Source organism: Somniosus microcephalus, chromosome 28, assembly GCF_052327205.1.
Source record: "Somniosus microcephalus isolate GS21.2 chromosome 28, FLI_Smic_1.0, whole genome shotgun sequence".
Lineage (NCBI taxonomy): Eukaryota > Metazoa > Chordata > Chondrichthyes > Squaliformes > Somniosidae > Somniosus > Somniosus microcephalus.
In genome coordinates this window covers 6522669-6542628 of record NC_141014.1, presented here as the reverse complement: position 1 = coordinate 6542628, position 19960 = coordinate 6522669, and the positions used below count along the sequence as shown (strand labels likewise).

Sequence of the window (19960 nt, the reverse complement as noted above, 5' to 3'; positions counted from 1 at the left end):
CCTTGCTCAGACATGACCAGTACCACGGTCATTAAATGTCTGAATGACCTCTTCGCCTTGTTCGGTTTCCCTAGCTATATTCATAGCGACAGGGGCTCATCCTTTATGAGCGACGAACTTCGTCAGTACCTGCTCACGAGAGGTATTGCTACAAGCAGGACCACCAGCTACAACCCCCGGGGGAATGGCCAGGTGGAAAGAGAGAATGCGACGGTCTGGAAGGCAGTCCTTTTAAACTTGAAATCTAAGGGCCTTCCGACCTCTCGCTGGCAGGAGGTCCTCCCTGCGGCGCTCCATTCCATTCGGTCACTGCTTTGTACAGCCACCAATGCCACCCCTCATGAGAGAGTGTTCTCCTTCCCCAGGAAGTCCACATCGGGGATCTCGTTACCGACATGGCTGACTTCTCCAGGACCCGTCCTACTGCGGAAGCATGTGAGGTCCCATAAGACGGACCCCCTGGTCGAGAGGGTGAGCCTCCTCCACGCCAACCCTCAGTATGCTTACGTGGTGTACCCGGACGGGCGGGAGGACACAGTCTCCATACGAGACCTCGCACCTTCGGGTGCTCCCGAAACACTTCCTTCGCCACCCACCACTACCCACGCCTACCCCCAGTATGCTTACGTAGCGTACCCGGACGGGCGGGAGGACACTGTCTCCATACGAGACCTCGCACCTTCGGGTGCCCCTGAGACACCACCATCGCCACCCACCACTACCCACACCCCGACCCCTGTAGACGGCATGCCGCAGCCCCAGGACCCGCCATTGACTACGCAACCTCTCATCAACGAGACGCCAGGTTCGGCGTTGGATGCTGCATCATCACCGCCGCTGCTACGACGATCAGGACGGCATACAAGGCCACCTGATAGACTTAACTACACGAACTTTTAGTTTACACGAACTTTTAGTACACTTCACCCCGCCGGACTCAATTTTAAACAAGGGGTGAATGTGGTAAACCACTGTTTGTTATTGTTGTTGTTGTTGTTGCACACTGTTGTGCCTATGCATGCCTCAGCTGACTCCGCCCCTGGCTCCACCCACATGCCCGGGTATAAAGGTGACTGCTCTGCAGCCCCCTGCCCTTTTGGATACCAGGCAACCACGAGAGGCATGCTCTGTTCTTTGCTAATAAAAGCCTATTAATTAACTCTCTGTCTTTTATGAGGAATTGATAGTGTATCAGCATCATCACGTTGAAACCGCGCTGTAAAGGTAACTAGACATTGTACAGTTAAACAGTGTAATTAAAGGTACAGACACATGCAGTAACTACATTGCTGTTAAAGGAATTATGTACAACCGCTCTGAATCCTTTGGTGGCTCCGCCACAGTATCTAGCAATGATTTAGACTTCAATGTCGGGGGTGTGATTAAGAAGTTTGCAGATGATACAAAAATTGGCCGTGTGGTTGGTAGTGAGGAAGAATGCTGTAGACTTGCAGGAAGATATCAATGAACTGGTCAGGTGGGCAGAAAAGTGGCAAATGGTATTCAATCCGGAGAAGTGTGAGGTCATGCATTTGGGGAGGGCTAACAAGGCAAGGGAATAAACTATAAATGGTAGGACAGTGAGAAGTGTAGAGGGACATTGGAGTGCATGTCCACAGATCCCTGAAGGTAGCGGGACAGGTGATAAGATGGTTAAGAAAGCATACGGGATACTTTCCTTTATTAGCCAAGGCATAGAATATAAGAGCAGGGAGGTTATGCTTGAACTGTATAAAACACTAGTTAGACCGCAGCTAGAATACTGCGTGCAGTTCTGGTCACCACATTACAGGAAGGATGTGATTGTATTGGAGAGGGTGCAGAGGAGATTTACGAGGATGTTGCCAGGACTGGAGAATTTTAGCTACGAGGAAAGATTGGAGAGGCTGTGGTTGTTTTCTTTGGAACAGAGGAGGCTGAGAGGAGATTTAATTGAGGTGTATAAAATTATGAGAGGCTTAGATAGAGTGGATAGGAAGGACCCATTTCCCTTAGCAGAAGGGTCAATAACCAGGGGGCAGAGATTTAAAGTAATTGGTAGAAGGATTAGAGGGGAGTTGAGGAGAACTTTTTCCACCCAGAGGGTGGTGGGGGTCTGGAACTCACTGCCTGAAAGGGCGGTAGAAGCAGAAACCCTGAACGCATTTAAAAAGTACTTGGATATGCACTTGAAGTGCCGTAACCTGCAGGGCTATGGACCAAGAGCTGGAAAGTGGGATTAGGCTGAATAGCTCTTTTTCAGCTAGCACAGACATGATGGGCAGAATGGCCTCCTTCTAAGTTTCTATGATTATATGAGACTAGGCTGATATTCCCTTGAGTATAAAAGATTAAGGGTTGATCTGTGCTGGCGTGGATTTGTAGTCTAAAGGTGAAGCAATTATGGGTAGGGAGGGTGGACCATCTATGGGGGAGTCAGATTCATCTGCCAGAACCTCTCCGTTAGGAACAGACGCGAGCATTTGACGAGTCCGTCTGGTGCACAGAGCTGGGTTTGAGCCCAGGTTCATGTATCCAGGGATCGGTTGTCTTCCAGGACTGGGCTGTGGGAGGAGCAACCTCAAATTCTGCACATCCACCTTCCAATGGAATATGGTGCGTATCCACACAGCGGGCAATGATGGAGGCAGGGATTTTATGGCAGTTAAACTGCTCATCATTCTGCCTGGGGGGGGGAGAGCCTGGGATCTGCTGACCCTCTAATGTACGCTGCATGAGTATAAGAGGGAGGAGGATGTGAACCAGCCTGTTCTCTCAGTTGCACATCTCCCACTGCCTCTGTTATTGGCCTGCCCAGAATTGTGAGGGCTTCTTTCTCAGAAGCACTTAGAGAAATTCCCCTGCCTTTCATTAAAAGTGACTTTCTGGTACAAGAAAGTAAACTAGTCTGATATGTAGCTGGCTGCCATGACATTTTCTCACAGGTAACATCTGTGGTGGGTAAAATTTTGGAGTCCATTATTAAGGAGACAGTAACAGGACATTTGGATAATCATAATTTAATAGGACAAAGTCAGCATGGTTTTATGAAGGGGAAGTCATGTTTGACAAATTTGCTGGAGTTCTTTGAGGAAGTAACATATAGGGTGGATAAAGGGGAACCAGTGGACGTAGTGTATTTAGACTTCCAAAAGGCAGTTGACAAGGTGCCACACAAAAGATTATTGCTTAAGATCAAAAATCACGGGATTGGGGGTAATATTCTGGCATGGATAGAGGATTGGCTATCTAACAGAAGGCAGAGAGTTGGGATAAATGGTTCATTCTCAGACTGGCAATCAGTAACTAGTGGTGTTCCGCGGGGGTCAGTGCTGGGTCCCCAACTCTTTACAATCTATATTAATGATTTGGAGGAGGGGACCGAGTGTAACATATCAAAGTTTGCAGATGATACTAAGATGGGAGGGAAAGTAGTGAGTGAGGAGGACATAAAAAACCTTCGAGGGGACATCGACAGGCTAAGTAAGTGGGCAGAAATTTGGCAGATGGAATACAATACTGGAAAGTGTGAGGTTATGCACTTTGGCAGGAAAAATCATAGAGCAAGTTATTATCTTAATGGCAAGAAACTGGAAAGTACTGAAGTACAAAGGGATCCGGGGGTCCTGGTGCACGAAACTCAAAAGGTTAGTATGCAGGTGCAGCAAGTGATTAAGAAGGCCAATGGAATGTTGGCTTTCATTGCTAGGGGGATAGAATATAAAAATAGGGAGGTATTGCTTCAGTTGTACAAGGTATTGGTGAGACCGCACCTGGAATACTGCGTACAGTTTTGGTGTCCATACTTAAGAAAGGACATACTTGCTCTCGAGTCAGTACAAAGAAGGTTCACTCGGTTAATCCCGGGGATGAGGGGATGGACATATGAGGAGAGGTTGAGTAGATTGGGACTCTACTCATTGGAGTTCAGAAGAATGAGAGGCGATCTTATTGAAACATATAAGATTGTGAAGGGGTTGGATCGGGTGGATGCAGGGAAGATGTTCCAGATGATGGGTGAAACTAGAACTAGGGGGCATAGTCTTAGAATAAGGGGCTGCTCTTTCAAAACTGAGATGAGGAGGAGCTACTTCACTCAGAGGGTGGTAGGTCCATGGAATATGCTGCCCCAAAAAACTGTAGAAGCTACATCATTACATAAATTTAAAACAGAAATAGACAGTTTCCTAGAAGTAAAGGGAATTAAGGGTTACGGGGAGCGGGCAGGAATTTGGACATGAGTCTCGGTTCAGATCGGTCATGGCCCTGTGGGTAGCGGAGCGGGCCCAGGGGCCGTGTAGCCTGATCCTGCTCCTATTTCGTGTGTCTAATTCTGTTAGATTCAGGAGATGGTTCTGTGATAGTGGATTGGCAGTTAGGATCAGATCAGCCATTATCTTATTGAATGGCGGAGCAGGCTCGAGGGGCCGATTGGCCTACTCCTGCTCCTATTTCTTATGTTCTTATGTTTGTTCTTAGGTAGCTGGCAGCAAGCAAGCTGTTAATGGGCTAAGATTAATGGTACAAATCATGGGAGACTTGCAGTGCATTCAGTCATGGAAGGTTACGAGGGAAGGTGATGCTGGAAGTGAAGGAAAGGGGTGCGAATGGTTTGGCAGCCCCTCCTGTGCATTACTGGTTAACTCACCGGTAATTAATTACCTGTGATGAAGCTTATTCCCATCCATTGCATCTACAAGGACCCTTTTTCAATTTTGGGGCCAACCCTTTTATGTTGCTGCAGCTCTTTAAATGCAGCAGCAGATTACAATTTCTTACTTCCCCTCCTTCAACACCTCCTAATGGGGGCCCGAGCACAATAAACAAATGAGAATGAATGCAATGGTAGCTGATGCAGGAGGTCCTGCCCGGTCACACGTCTAGCATCGAATCCATCCACTGGGAACTCCATTGGTCAGAACAGGATTGTTATTTATTTCATAATAGAGGTAAAATTAAGAATAAACATATTTACAAATTATGAATAAACATATTTACAACAAGAATCTCTCAGCACAGTCTGAAACAGGTGGAGAAGGGTCGGTGAGTCTGTCGAGTTGAGTTGGATCGTCCACGCTGGATCCTTAAACAGCAGAGTTTCTCGATCCATGTCCTCCTCCGGGCCGGCTCCGGTGGAATCTGAGAAAGGACGACTGATAAGAAGACCGCATCCCCTCGGAGACGAGGCCCCATGTGTAGGAAGGACCTGCAGCACTTTTCATACGAGTTGATCCTCCTGGGGAAATCTTTGATGAGTTGCAAGGAAAGGACGTTCAAAAATTCCTCATACTTCAGGCTGCCTTCCCGTGAATGCTCCTGAATTATTCCACAAACCCTCTGTGAGCCGATATATGGGGCGACTGAGCACAGTGTTAAAAGACAGGCCCTCTGGACCTCCTCACTCTCTTCATCCAGGTGTAGCAACAAACTGACCAGGTTCAGGTGGATCTCGTCCATAAAGGAAGCCCTTGAATGTTCATGTCCACATGTGGCCAAAGTGCCAAACACAGTAAATGCGGCAGCACGAACCTGAGCAGAATTGAACTCAAAGCAACATCGAATTCCTTTTGCGATATCAATACAAAAGGGTCTGATAGCATTGACACTCAGCTGGTCCAAGAGCTTTGAGAGAGTTGATGTCACTTCAATCATGAATTCCTCCTCATGGTGCTCCTTGCTCTGCAGTATGTTGCTCATTGCAGCCAACAGGTCTGAAGCGTGTCTCTCCATCACTCCAGGTACTCCAATCGGAATATTCCCCAGGCCTCGAACACAGAGCAGCCTGACAGCCAGAGTCGAATCAAGTAGACCCGTGAGCAAACTATTCACCAGGATGTTAGTGAGCCGCGCGTGGGAGGTCAATGAACATTTTAAAAGTTCAGCAAAGAAGGCAGCCACTGTGGCTTTCTGACCCTCCTGTGTAGTTGACAGGACAGGGGCAAGATCCAGCACAATCCCAACCAGCTGGTGCTCATTGAATAAGCTCATCGCTCGAGCGAGCAGAGCAATCCCCTTGTGGTAGGTGTGTGGGTCCAACATCAAATCCCAGCCTCCCTTCTCCTGGACGGAATCTACAACCACTTCATTGTGCGCTCGATTCAGCAAGGCCCTGAGAGTCTTCACTGACGACAGGCAAAGCTCTCGGCTTTTGCACATTGGTGTTGCTGATCGATGTTCCGACAGCTCCAATTCACAGCAAGGAATGAAGTCAAAAGGCAAATTCACGTAGATACAGGAACTGAGATGATTTAATAGAGCAGCGAATAACTCAGAATATAAGGCGTTAACAACCTCGGCAGACTCTGGCTCTGAGACCATCTCGTACAGAGCGCTTAAAACAGCCAGAGCATCAGGGCTCTCATCCTCGGTCTCTGAATGGCTCCTTTCATTCAATGGCACTGATCTGTTCATGTATTGCATCAGTTGTTTGAATGATGAAAAAGCCAGTTGGGTCTTCTTTGCTACTGAGCACCAGATGGCGATGGTGCGCTCGTCCACGGGGAACCTGAGGAGACAACGCACAACAGCTGGCAGGTGCTGGGAAGTGAGGAGAGTGAAGGTTTCTATCACAGTCAGTGTCACTTCCTTCTGTCTGATTGCCAGCATTTGGAGGTGCAGCGCCTCGAGGGTCTCTGGGAGCTGATCCTCCAACTCAGGGCCACGTCTCTTAACAACAGCTTTCATTATAATAGCAGCTGTATTGGAACAGCTGGGGTGGTGGTCAACCAGCCCTTTGACGAGCATAAAGAGCAGGTTGGCCAGCTGGTCCCGGGGCAAGTGCTGGGAAATGAGATCTGCGAGCTCGGAGCATCCTTGAAAGAGGACTGTGGTGTCTGTGCTCGCCAATCGCTGGCCAATTCTTTGCAGAACCTGTTCCTGCTCAATTTGCTCATCGAGATTCAAACCTTCATAACACGCCTGGATCTTCAGTAGGATGTGCAAACTGTCCATTGCCCTCTGCCGTATGGGGAGCAAGGAGTCAACACATCGTGGCAGCAGCTGACCAACTACAGCCCCCAAGTCAATCGGTGCCATTATATTATCAACATCAAGCTCCTGCCAGTAGAATGTCAGCAGCTTCGAGGTCACGTCTACTGCTCGCTCTCTTTCGTGACCCCTCGGTGATATCATCCACTTCTCCAAATATTTGTGTATGGTCTGGAGACCCTCAGGGGACAGGTTCTGAAGCACAACCTCTTTGAGGAGACTGTATAGAGCAGCCATACTTTCCGTGTAAAGAGTCTCTCCTCCTCCTGGGTTAGCAGGTGTCCCGTCCTGGGCCTGGTTGGGGTCCACAGGAACCAAACTGAAAATACTCCTCAAGCAGCTTTGAATTAACTGGCAGTTATCAGCTTCATTTAACCGTGGGTTCAGTTGGACAAGATGAAGGCAGGCATTCATTGCCAACTGCCGAATCGGAGTCTGCAGCAGCTCTGTGGGCTCAGCCTCGATAAGTTGTTGCATGTCCTTCAGTAGCTCACTTTTCCTGCTGAAATTCAAGGGGAATGTCCGACTGCTGGGCTGCACTGCTCTGGCTATCAGAGTCACGGTCTTTATCAGGCTCAAGGTCAGAGTCAAGTCCATGGATCCTTCCTTTACCCCTTGTCCAAGCTGGCTGAGTTGGTCACTTAACACTGGCAGAATGTGGTTCTCTATTCGGGATAAACAAAGGTCTGGTGGAGCATTGATTGCCAGATACCCATAACTAAGAACCAATGTGCTCTTAGCATCATCCGCCTCAAGATCAGACTCATCCTTACGGACACGGAGGAAAGTTCTGGACTTCTTCAGGAGGTTTAAGTTATTATAATCCACGAGGCTGCTGAAGGTGGCTTCAAAGTTAGTGATAGAATAGAAACCAATTCCAACAGCTACACCCTCTCTCTCAACGGTCTCCCTGTGCTGAGCAATCTGCAGCATTTGTTCAATCTCTTTCTGTATGTCCGTGCTGCCTGAGTGATGTAGCACCATCCCAAGACATTTATATAGAAACCCCTTCTGTTGTGGATAGCTGTGGGAGATTGTGATCTGTTGGTTTATTTCATCGATCAACTGGCATGTCCACTGCTCGTCCTCAATTGTTCTCAGAGTTTCGGACAAAAGCAGGATCAGTTTCTCCTCCCATTCTTGCTGGGGCAGGGTCTTCTCGGAACTCTCCACCAAGTTATTAACTAACAATGGAATCTCCTCCTCCCACATCTTCACTATTGCTGTGTGAATATTCAGGCTCACGGCCTGTAGTAGCCTCAGTGCAGCAGCACCACGGCCTTCTCCCTCATAGGGACAACAAGCTAGAATCAGAAGCCGTGTCAGCAGTGCCTGAGGTTTCGGGAGATTTGCAATTTGTTTATAACGGAGGAAATACTTCTCATCTCCCACTTGCAGCTTCTTCTTTGCAAGTCGTGTTAAACACTGGGAGACCATTGTTAGCCCTTTGGTGTATTGAGGTGAAGTCATGAAGTTTAGTAGGAATGGCCAGAGTACATCCTCCATACTCTCCAGAGCTGTCAGAGTCAACATCATGACCTCACACATTGGACTCAAATCTTCATGGGTAACCTGATCTCCATCATTATCCAGTGGGATTTGGTTCCCTGAGTCTGTGGAGAGAACATACTGTTTCAGGATAAACTCCACCATTATTCTTCCTCCCTCTAGATCTAGGTAACCTTCGTGAGCCATGGCACCAATTGTCTCCACAATCAGCTTCTTGACATTGTTGTTGTTGTCTAGAAGCGTTAGTTTCAAACCAGCCACAATTTGGGCCTTCCTCCTTTCCAGCTGTGAAGGGACAGCCCTGATGAGGTGCTTGAGGACACTTAGTGTTCCCAGTCTAGTTTGTGGATTGTTGGTCTCCAACTGGGGGAGAAGGAATTCCATCAGTGAGTCAGCATGAGCTTGGGCCAGAACAGTGTAGCAGCCAAGGATCTGATTACGATTCTCTGCAGCGAGCCGGTTATCGCAATCCACTGGAATACAAAACTGTTCCTGTAAGTTGCTCAGCAGACCCTCCATCTGTGTTCTCAGACTTTTGCTTCCCATATTGACAGCAGTAGCTACAATCTGACACAGACTACGGGTGATAGCAAGGTGTTGGGATTGAAATTTGTACAGATCCAGGATTCCAGGAATTAACCTTGGCAGTTCTACCTCTAGGCGGTCTTTGGGCATCAAGGTGGTGGAGTAGCCCAGAGCTTCCACTATTATGATATTTAATGGAGACTCCTCCTTCTCAAGCCACTTATTAAAAAGAAAATCATAAGCAATGTTCATCTCATTGGCGAAGGATTCTTTAGTCACTGTTGTCTGTGGGTGCTTCTCTACATCATCTACGTAGAGTAGGATGTTCTTGCTAAACGCGCCCAGTGCTGTGGCAAACACTGATTTATGGTAGTCTAGCCTGACCTTCTTCAGTACTGGAATCATAATCTCCAGGACGGGCTTTATTAAAGGTACCATCTCATTGACATGGGCTGATGACAGCTTTATCAGTGTTTTGACCATGTAAACATGGCATGGATACCCTGTCTTCATATCTTCCAGTGTAACTGCCAGCACTTTTTGTAAAAATCCTAAGCCAATGGTAACCAGGAGGTTACATGCAGCTTCCTGGCTTAGCTTATGTGCCTCGATCAGCGTGGTCGCTCTGAGGGAAGCCATAACGATGAGAGAGTCAGCCACATGGTGTTGAATGAAGCTGACTTTGTCTTGGACGATCATCTCCGTGGTGTTCAGAATGATTGTGCTCTGTTCATCCGGGAGCCAGACACGTTGCCAGAGGTAGCGACGGCAAGTGAGGAGGACATATTCTGGCCACTGCTGGCCCAGTCTATATATCGTCTGGGATATTTCTCCTCGAGTGTTGTCATCATCATCGACCAGTCTCTTTAACAGAGCCTTCAAGAAAGCGTGAATTTTTCTACCTGGTTCTTGCGCCATTCTTGGGGTCTCGGTGGATTTGTCTGCAATTTGTAATATCACTATAGCAGGGGTATAAGGATAGAAGAAAATATCATTTGACGCATTGACTTTAGCTCCAGAAAACCAGCTTCCCCAGCCTAGCAACCAGCTGTATGGTGAACTCCTCCAATATCCTGAATTCATCCCCTTACCTGGTGGATCATTCCAAATGTTGATCACCCTTTGAGCTAGAAATGCACTTTTCATTCATTTTAATGAGGTCTCCTTTTCTTCACTTGGCATGACAGGACTCAGTGAAATATTCTGGGTTCACCTTCTCTGTGCTGATGATTGGCTTTCTTTTCTATCAATGTTTTGTATCGATTACAAAGTGTGGAGTCTGGTGTGTGATGGACGTGTGCGAGACCCAAGGTTTCTTTCTGTGTAGTGGTGGACCTCTCATGAGATGACATGTTGGGTGAGGTGGGGTAATGGTGGAGGTGGGGTGCTGTGATTGAAGGTGTTGATGTCGTACAGCAAGTCGTTTCTGAATGAAGTGAGATTGAATTTGTGTGGGTGTGAGATTGGAGATGGTGAGTGATGGGGAATGTGGTGTGTCTGAGAATATGGGAGTGGTGTGTGAGATTGGAGGTAGTGAGTGATGGGGAATGTGGTGTGTCTGAGAGTACGGGAGTGGTGTGTGAGATTGGAGATGGTGAGTGATGGGGAATGTGGTGTGTCTGAGAGTACGGGAGTGGTGTGTGAGATTGGAGATGGTGAGTGATGGGGAATGTGGTGTGTCTCAGAGTACGGGAGTGGTGTGTGAGATTGGAGATGGTGAGTGATGGGGAATGTGGTGTGTCTCAGAGTACGGGAGTGGTGTGTGAGATTGGAGATGATGAGTGATGGGGAATGTGGTGTGTCTGAGAGTACGGGAGTGGTGTGTGAGATTGGAGATGGTGAGTGATGGGGAATGTGGTGTGTCTGAGAGTACGGGAGTGGTGTGTGAGATTGGAGATGGTGAGTGATGGGGAATGTGGTGTGTCTGAGAGTACGGGAGTGGCGTGTGAGATTGGAGATGGTGAGTGATGGGGAATGTGGTGTGTCTGAGAATACGGGAGTGGTGTGTGAGATTGGAGATGGTGAGTGATGGGGCGTGCAGTGTGTCTGAGAATACGGGAGTGGTGTGTGAGATTGGAGATGGTGAGTGATGGGGAATGTGGTGTGTCTCAGAGTACGGGAGTGGTGTGTGAGATTGGAGATGGTGAATGATGGGGAATGTGGTGTGTCTGAGAATACGGGAGTGGTGTGTGAGATTGGAGATGGTGAGTGATGGGGAATGTGGTGTGTCTGAGAGTACGGGAGTGGTGTGTGAGATTGGAGATGGTGAGTGATGGGGAATGTGGTGTGTCTGAGAATACGGGAGTGGTGTGTGAGATTGGAGATGGTGAGTGATGGGGAATGTGGTGTGTCTGAGAGTACGGGAGTGGTGTGTGAGATTGGAGATGGTGAGTGATGGGGAATGTGGTGTGTCTGAGAATACGGGAGTGGTGTGTGAGATTGGAGATGATGAGTGATGGGGAATGTGGTGTGTCTGAGAGTACGGGAGTGGTGTGTGAGATTGGAGATGGTGAGTGATGGGGAATGTGGTGTGTCTCAGAGTACGGGAGTGGTGTGTGAGATTGGAGATGGTGAGTGATGGGGAATGTGGTGTGTCTGAGAATACGGGAGTGGTGTGTGAGATTGGAGGTAGTGAGTGATGGGGAATGTGGTGTGTCTGAGAGTACAGGAGTGGTGTGTGAGATTGGAGATGGTGAGTGATGGGGAATGTGGTGTGTCTGAGAATACGGGAGTGGTGTGTGAGATTGGAGATGGTGAGTGATGGGGAATGTGGTGTGTCTGAGAGTACGGGAGTGGTGTGTGAGATTGGAGATGGTGAGTGGTGGGGAATGTGGTGTGTCTGAGAATACGGGAGTGGTGTGTGAGATTGGAGATGGTGAGTGATGGGGAATGTGGTGTGTCTGAGAGTACGGGAGTGGTGTGTGAGATTGGAGATGATGAGTGATGGGGAATGTGGTGTGTCTGAGAGTACGGGAGTGGTGTGTGAGTTTGGAGATGGTGAGTGATGGGGAATGTGGTGTGTCTCAGAGTACGGGAGTGGTGTGTGAGATTGGAGATGGTGAGTGATGGGGAATGTGGTGTGTCTGAAAATACAGGAGTGGTGTGTGAGATTGGAGATGGTGAGTGATGGGGAATGTGGTGTGTCTGAGAGTACGGGAGTGGTGTGTGAGATTGGAGATGATGAGTGATGGGGAATGTGGTGTGTCTGAGAATACGGGAGTGGTGTGTGAGATTGGAGATGGTGAGTGATGGGGAATGTGGTGTGTCTGAGAATACGGGAGTGGTGTGTGAGATTGGAGATGGTGAGTGATGGGGAATGTGGTGTGTCTGAAAATACGGGAGTGGTGTGTGAGATTGGAGATGATGAGTGATGGGGAATGTGGTGTGTCTGAGAATACGGGAGTGGTGTGTGAGATTGGAGATGGTGAGTGATGGGGAATGTGGTGTGTCTGAGAGTACGGGAGTGGTGTGTGAGATTGGAGATGATGAGTGATGGGGAATGTGGTGTGTCTGAGAATACGGGAGTGGTGTGTGAGATTGGAGATGGTGAGTGATGGGGAATGTGGTGTGTCTGAGAATACGGGAGTGGTGTGTGAGATTGGAGGTAGTGAGTGATGGGGAATGTGGTGTGTCTGAGAATACGGGAGTGGTGTGTGAGATTGGAGATGGTGAGTGATGGGGAATGTGGTGTGTCTGAGAGTACGGGAGTGGTGTGTGAGATTGGAGGTAATGAGTGATGGGGAATGTGGTGTGTCTCAGAGTACGGGAGTGGTGTGTGAGATTGGAGATGGTGAGTGATGGGGAATGTGGTGTGTCTCAGAGTACGGGAGTGGTGTGTGAGATTGGAGATGGTGAGTGATGGGGAATGTGGTGTGTCTGAGAGTACGGGAGTGGTGTGTGAGATTGGAGATGGTGAGTGATGGGGAATGTGGTGTGTCTGAGAGTACGGGAGTGGTGTGTGAGATTGGAGATGATGAGTGATGGGGAATGTGGTGTGTCTGAGAGTACGGGAGTGGTGTGTGAGATTGGAGATGATGAGTGATGGGGCGTGCAGTGTGTCTGAGAATACGGGAGTGGTGTGTGAGATTGGAGATGGTGAGTGATGGGGAATGTGGTGTGTCTCAGAGTACGGGAGTGGTGTGTGAGATTGGAGATGGTGAGTGATGGGGAATGTGGTGTGTCTGAGAGTACGGGAGTGGTGTGTGAGATTGGAGATGGTGAGTGATGGGGAATGTGGTGTGTCTGAGAGTACGGGAGTGGTGTGTGAGATTGGAGATGATGAGTGATGGGGAATGTGGTGTGTCTGAGAGTACGGGAGTGGTGTGTGAGATTGGAGATGATGAGTGATGGGGCGTGCAGTGTGTCTGAGAATACGGGAGTGGTGTGTGAGATTGGAGATGGTGAGTGATGGGGAATGTGGTGTGTCTCAGAGTACGGGAGTGGTGTGTGAGATTGGAGGTAGTGAGTGATGGGGAATGTGGTGTGTCTGAGAATACGGGAGTGGTGTGTGAGATTGGAGATGGTGAGTGATGGGGAATGTGGTGTGTCTGAGAGTACGGGAGTAGTGTGTGAGTTTGGAGATGATGAGTGATGGGGCGTGCAGTGTGTCTGAGAATACGGGAGTGGTGTGTGAGATTGGAGATGATGAGTGATGGGGAATGTGGTGTGTCTGAGAGTACGGGAGTGGCGTGTGAGTTTGGAGATGATGAGTGATGTGGCGTGCAGTGTGTCTGAGAATACGGGAGTGGTGTGTGAGATTGGAGATGATGAGTGATGGGGAATGTGGTGTGTCTCAGAGTACGGGAGTGGTGTGTAATTGCAGATTCTCCAACATGAGTGCTATCTAGGCCCCAGCCTACCAGTTTTTCTGGTGCTCCATTGATGTACCCAGAGGAAATTGAGGTAAGGTGGCCTGGTCTGACACCTACAGCCAATATAGCGGACAGAATTGTGCGCATGCTTCCTGCCCAAAATTTTGGGGACTTAGGAGGCCATGCATCCCAAATTCAAGACCAAAATCATCTAGTATAAAGAGTTAAGAACTTGGATCTCCTGCATCCCCCTGTGATCCTGAGCTAAAACACACTCCCTGTGCTCCAGGATCCCCATTTCTCCTGAAATTAGACAGCCCTGCTAGTGCTGCTGGAAGCTAGGACCTTCTCTCCCTGCTCCCAACCCTGGGAGTTTTCAGAGTCTCCCCAGTGCCTTCAGACACACCCCAGCACCTCCAGACCCACCCCAGCGCCTCCAGACCCTCCCCAGCGCCTCCAGACCCTCCCCAGGCCCTCCAGCCCCTCCCCAGGGCCTCCAAACACTCCCCAGTGCCTTCAGACACTCCCCAGGGCCTCCAGTGTCACGTGTCAGGAATCACACTGTCTGTGCCACGCTCACACTTCACTCACTCTAATATCATATTCAGAAAGTTTAAACAAATCACAATTCAAGTGCTTCATTGCTTTTCAATCAGAATAACAATAATCAATTCTACACAGAAACTAATCAGCTGCTCCCAGGTGAACAGCACAATTTATAACACGACAAACATGTAAAAACATTAAACATCTGCTAAATATATTCCAATTTTCCCAGAAAAGTTCTGCTATGAGGCCTATGTTTTGCCATAAGCCTGGGGCTTGAGTTTTGCCGAGGCCAGTGTCAGCACTCCTGTGTGGCGGGTTTCTAGCCGTCTGGTGCAATGCCACAGATATCCTGCCGAATCCCACAGAGGAGTTTTACCAGAATGGTACCGGGGATGAAAGACTTCAGTTACTTGGAGAGACGAGAGAAACTGGGGTTGTTCTCCTTAGTGCAGAGAAGGTTAAGAGCAGATCTGATCGAGGTGTTCAAAATCTTGAAGGGTTTTGACAGAGTAAATAAGGAGAAACTGTATCCAGTGGCTAAAGGGTCGGGAACCAGAGGTCACAGATTTAAGGTCATTGGCAAAAGAACCAGAGGCCACATGAGGAAATATTTTTTATGCAGCGAGTTGTGATCTGGAATGCACTGCCTGAAAGGTCGGTGGAAGTAGGTTCAATAATAAATTTCAAAAGGAAATTGGAAAAACACTTGAAGGGGAAATTTTGCAGGGCTCTGTGGAAAGAGCGGTGAGTGGGATTAATTGGAGAGCTCTTTCAATGAGCCAGCACAGGCACGATGGGCCCCTTCTGTGTTGTGTGATTCTATCGTTCTATGAGTTGCCAAACCAGCTTGGCCATCCTGAGTGTTTCTACACCCTTACTTCAAGAGCTTCCTGGCCTCCCCACCCGTGTCAGGGCTTCCTGCCCCGTTGCTCACCCATCCCTCATGCTCGCCACCAGCTTGCCCGCCTGTCTGAGCAGGGTTCCTTTCCGCCCCACCTACTCACCACCCATTGGCCCGCAGAGATTGATGGTGAGTGGGGAATGAAGTTGCTGGTGAGCGGGGAATGGGCTGTGCTGAGTAGATAAGTGGTTGTGGTTGTGAGTGAGCGGTGAAAACTCGAAGGCCAGTGGGATGAGCTTTGAGTGAGGGAGAGAGAGACTGAGAGCAGAGACGCAGAAGAGACAGGCGAGGGAAAAGGTCGTTTGTCAGGAAATTGAAATAAAACTCATCCCATGCCCAATCCTGTCGGACTGGCCATCTCTCCCGGCTCCGATTTGCCTCGTGCCCTCCATTGCCACTGGCCGTCCAGAACAGAAAATGGACCCTCAGGTTTAGTGCAGGAAATTTAGGCAGCAGCAGCTTTAGGACCATGCAATTGGATGGGGCTCCGAGCCAGTCACGGACCCCAAGTGGATCCAGTAATAGGACAGTTAAGAAATGGGAATGGCTGATCCTGATCATTTAGTCAACTATATTTAAATTATGTGAATAAATGAAGGAGCATAGGAACAGGAGTAGGCCCCTTGAGCCTGTTCCACCAATCCCCCACCCCCATAGATGGGCACGGTGGCATAGTGGTTAGCACTGTTGCCTCACAGCGCCAGCGACCCGGGTTCAAATCCGGCCTCGGGTGACTGTGTGGAGTTTGCACATTCTCCCCGTGTTTGCGTGGGTTTTCTCCGGGTGCTCCGGTTTCCTCCCACAGTCCAAAGATGTGCGGGTTAGGTTGATTTGGCTATGATAAATTGACCCTTAGTGTTAGGGGATTAAATACGTGGGGTTACGGGGATAGGGTGGGATATGTGTCGGTGCAGGCTCGATGGGCCGAAATGGCCTCTATCTGCACTGTGGGGATTCTGTGATTCTGTGACATTGTGTGTGGGTCACGGTTTGTTAACAGGTTTATTGGGTATGAAGTGAATCGTGACACTGTCATGACTTCCGGATTTCGTCCAGTCCAATGCGGACACTTTCCACACACGCACCGAACTTTCCGAGACATCAACCAGGTCTAGAGGGAGGAGAGGGAGAACGTGGTGCGGGTGTAAAGGGGGTGGGGTTGGGAGAACGTGATCCGTCTTACCATCTGGATCACGTTCTCGCTCTCACTCCCCCACCCCTTTAGACCTGGATCACGTTCTTCCCCCACCCCCACTGTGCTCGCCATGCTCTTTACCCCCCGTGTTCCTGACCTCCTCTCCCACCCACCCCCGAGTTCCTGACCTCCTCTCCCACCCACCCCCGAGTTCCTGACCCATCTTATCCTCTCTCCACCTCCAATCACCTCTCTCTCCCCCTCCAATTACCTCTCCCCTCACCGATCTCCTCCTCTCTATTCTCGCACCGATCCCCTCTCTCCCCCCTCCGATTCCCTCTCCCCTCCTCTCTCTCCCCCCGATTCTCTCCCCGATTCTCTCTCCCCCTCCGATTCTCTCTCCCCCTCCGATTCTCTCTCCCCCTCCGATTCCCTCCCTCTCTCCCCTCCTCTCCTCTCTCCCCCTCTGATTCCCTCTCCCCCTTCTCCTCTCTCCCCCCTCCCCTCTCCTCTCTCCCCCTCTGATTCCCTCCCTCTCTGCCCTCCTCTCCTCTCTCCCCCTCTGATTCCCTCTCCCCCTTCTCCTCTCTCCCCCCTCCCCTCTCCTCTCTCCCCCTCTGATTCCCTCCCTCTCTCCCCTCCTCTCCTCTCTCCCCCCTCCGATTCCCTCTCCCCCTTCTCCTCTCTCCCCCCTCCCCTCTCCTCTCTTCCCCCCTCCGATTCCTCCTCTCCCCCCCTCCGATTCCTCCTCTCCCCCCCTCCGATTCCTCCTCTCTCCCCCCTCCGATTCCCTCTCCCCCCCTCCGATTCCCTCTCCCCCCCTCCGATTCCCTCTCTCCCCCCTCCGATTCCCTCTCTCCCCCCCTCTGATTCCCTTTCCCCCCCTCCGATTCCCTTTCCCCCTCTCTCTCTCCCCCTCTCTCCCCCCCTCCGATTCCCTCTCCCCTCCTCTCTCTCCCCTCCGATTCCCTCTCTCCCCTCCTCTCTCCCCTCCTCTCTCTCCCACTTCGATCCTCTCTCTTCCCACCCCCACCCTGCAGAGTCACCACCGGATCCAGTGAGCTTCTCCTTACGGAGCTGAGGGCAGTGTGGTCCAGGGTGCCGGCTGTAACTCTTGGGTACTGAGCATGCGGAGCTTGGGTAAACAGCGCTCATGCACAGAAGAGGATTGGGTGCGCAGGCACGGCTCTGTGATTCCGCGTGCGTGTACTGAAGGCCGCAAAGATGTTGGGGCAGTAATTCCTCCCCAAATGCGTGAGTACGGAAGGGGTACTCACGCGTCTGGCCGGAGGAAATGCCGGTTTTCAGCATGCACAGCGCATGCGCTGAAAACCGGCATTTCCTCTCCTCTAACCCAAGAGGTGAAGAGGCTAACGCGTGCGCTGTAGGGGGCAGCGCGTGCGTCTTGGATTTCCTCTGTTTTGGGGGATTTGCGCATGTCTAAAGGACTCCGGTCTTTACGCTTGTAAAAAGCACACGTAAGTATTTATTTTTACAGGTAAGTGGTGTTTTAGTGCAATTTAGAATTTTTTTTCCCACAGGTTTATTATTTTAAAGAATCTACAATAAGGTAAGTTTAGTTTTAGACCCTTTTTATTAAAAAATTATTTTTTTCAAAAAGAAAATTGTTTAAATTATTTTTTTAAACTTATTTATACTTAATTTAATGATTGGGATGTTTTTTTAAATTTTATTTAAAGTTTAAGTAGTGTTTTGGGGTGCAGTACTTTTCATGAGTTTGACAGTTCTTACTCTCAAACTTATGAATGAAGTTTCCCCTCCCCTGATTGGCTGAACAGTGCTCACCTGATCCCAGCCGGCACATCGCACTAACTACGCCGCTGGGTCAGGTTAGCACAGCGCGCTGACATCTGAACCGGGCCTGTGACAGGAAATCCACTGCGGGCCAGGTTTCAGATGTCGGCGCGCAGGGTGAGCGCACATCGGGGGCTTGCACGCGCGGCAAGCCCCCGACACCAAGTTCTGGGCCATTAGTGCAGAGAATCACAGCATTGTTTTAATTGCTGTGACTATTCCTGTTCAATCTGAAGGGAAATCTCACTGTTAAGGCATTTCAATTCTTGGGATAATTCTCAACTAAGGATTCCTTCTTTCGTTTACTCACAGTCTGAAGTCACTCTTTGTCTCCTCGATGACCTTTGCCTGATATTCTGAGGAAGAATTATCTCCTCGGTTAGAATGTGATTAATTTAAGAAATGAATTCTGTAAACAAACAAATTTTGATCACAACAGATTCGGGTCAATTTACGAACTGAATTCTGGAAACAAATGGTTTTCAGCACCACAGTTCCTGATGAGTTTAAAAACTGAGTTGCGTTAACTAACGGTTTAGATTTGCACAGATTCTGAAGATTTTGGTAAGGATTAAACAAACTTGCCCCTTACTTGTCGAGAGCTTTTCAGCATCTGCACTTCAGCTACTGGTGGAACCCACTTCCCTCTGTGTTGCCATGGTTTTCACTGTGATGTCACGTGACATAACCTCCTCAGTCACAATGTGGAGGGTGATGCAGGCCCGAGGTTGAGAGCCCTCCACTGCCGCTGGCCGTCCAGAACAGAAAATGGACCTTCAGGTTTTGTGCAGGAAATTTAGGCAGCAGTGGCTTTAGGACTATGCAATTGGATGGGGCTCCGAGCCAATCACGGACCCCGAGTGGATCCAGTAACAGGACAGTTACGAAACGGGAATGGCTGATCCTGATCATTTAGTCAACTATTTTTACATTATGTATTAGGAAGGAGCATGGGAACAGGAGTAGACCATTCAGCCCCTTGAGCCTGTTCCACCATTTAATTAGATCAGGGCTGACCTGTTTCTCAACTTGATCAACTCTCTCTGGTTCCCTAAGCCTTACTAACCTTGCCTAACAAAAATCGATCAATCTCAGTTTTGAAATTTTCTATCGACACCCAGCAACAGATTTTGTGCACGAGAGTTCCAGATTTCCATGAAGTGCTTCCTAACCCGTTGCTCACCCATCCCAAGTGCTTGCCAACATGCTCGCCTGCCTGTGCAGAATTGCTTTCTGCCCCACCTATTTGCCCACCCATTGACACACAGAAGCCGTGCACTTACTAACCCCCACTTGTCCCTCCACCCACGCTGCCTCCCAACCTCCCTGCATGCCCGACCCCAGAGCTTTGTCACACTGGTATGTGTGAGGCCTCACCAGGGCCTGGTGTCTCCCAAAATCCATCCGCCACACCTCTCATAAATGCTCTTTGGTTCCGAGTTTTTAATCCAATTCCTTCCCTCGTTCCCCCTTCTAGCCTGAATTCCAATGGATATTCCGTTAATTAGGGCTCATTTTCTAGGAACCTTCCATTACTGTCCCCGCCGCCCTGTACACCTCCTCTCTGGTTTCTTTCAACAATGTCTTATAGATGCCTTCTGGGACATGGAGATTAAGGGGCCGATTCTCCCCGGCTGCTAATGATAGGCAGTAAGAGGGGAGGCGATGAACACTGGGCCAATGACCCATTTACATCACTCCAGGATTATCTGGGCCTTCCCCAAAGGGCCGGACCTGGGCCTGCTTGTG

The 19960-nt window shown here is 49.4% G+C and overlaps 1 protein-coding gene across 1 annotated transcript; it reads right to left on the bottom strand.

The window, feature by feature from the left end:
- Positions 1-4890: 4890 nt before the first annotated feature.
- LOC147098748 (maestro heat-like repeat-containing protein family member 1) lies at positions 4891-9707 on the bottom strand. The gene has a single exon (XM_085969429.1). It carries the CDS (start codon positions 9697-9699, stop codon positions 4990-4992), a length of 4710 nt encoding a protein of 1569 aa, XP_085825555.1. The 5' UTR covers positions 9700-9707; the 3' UTR covers positions 4891-4989.
- Positions 9708-19960: the final 10253 nt, after the last annotated feature.

Coding starts and splice junctions, on each gene's coding strand:
- LOC147098748 (XM_085969429.1), bottom strand. CDS start 9,699: ATGATCGTCCAAGACAAAGTCAGCTTCATTCAACACCATGTGGCTGAC.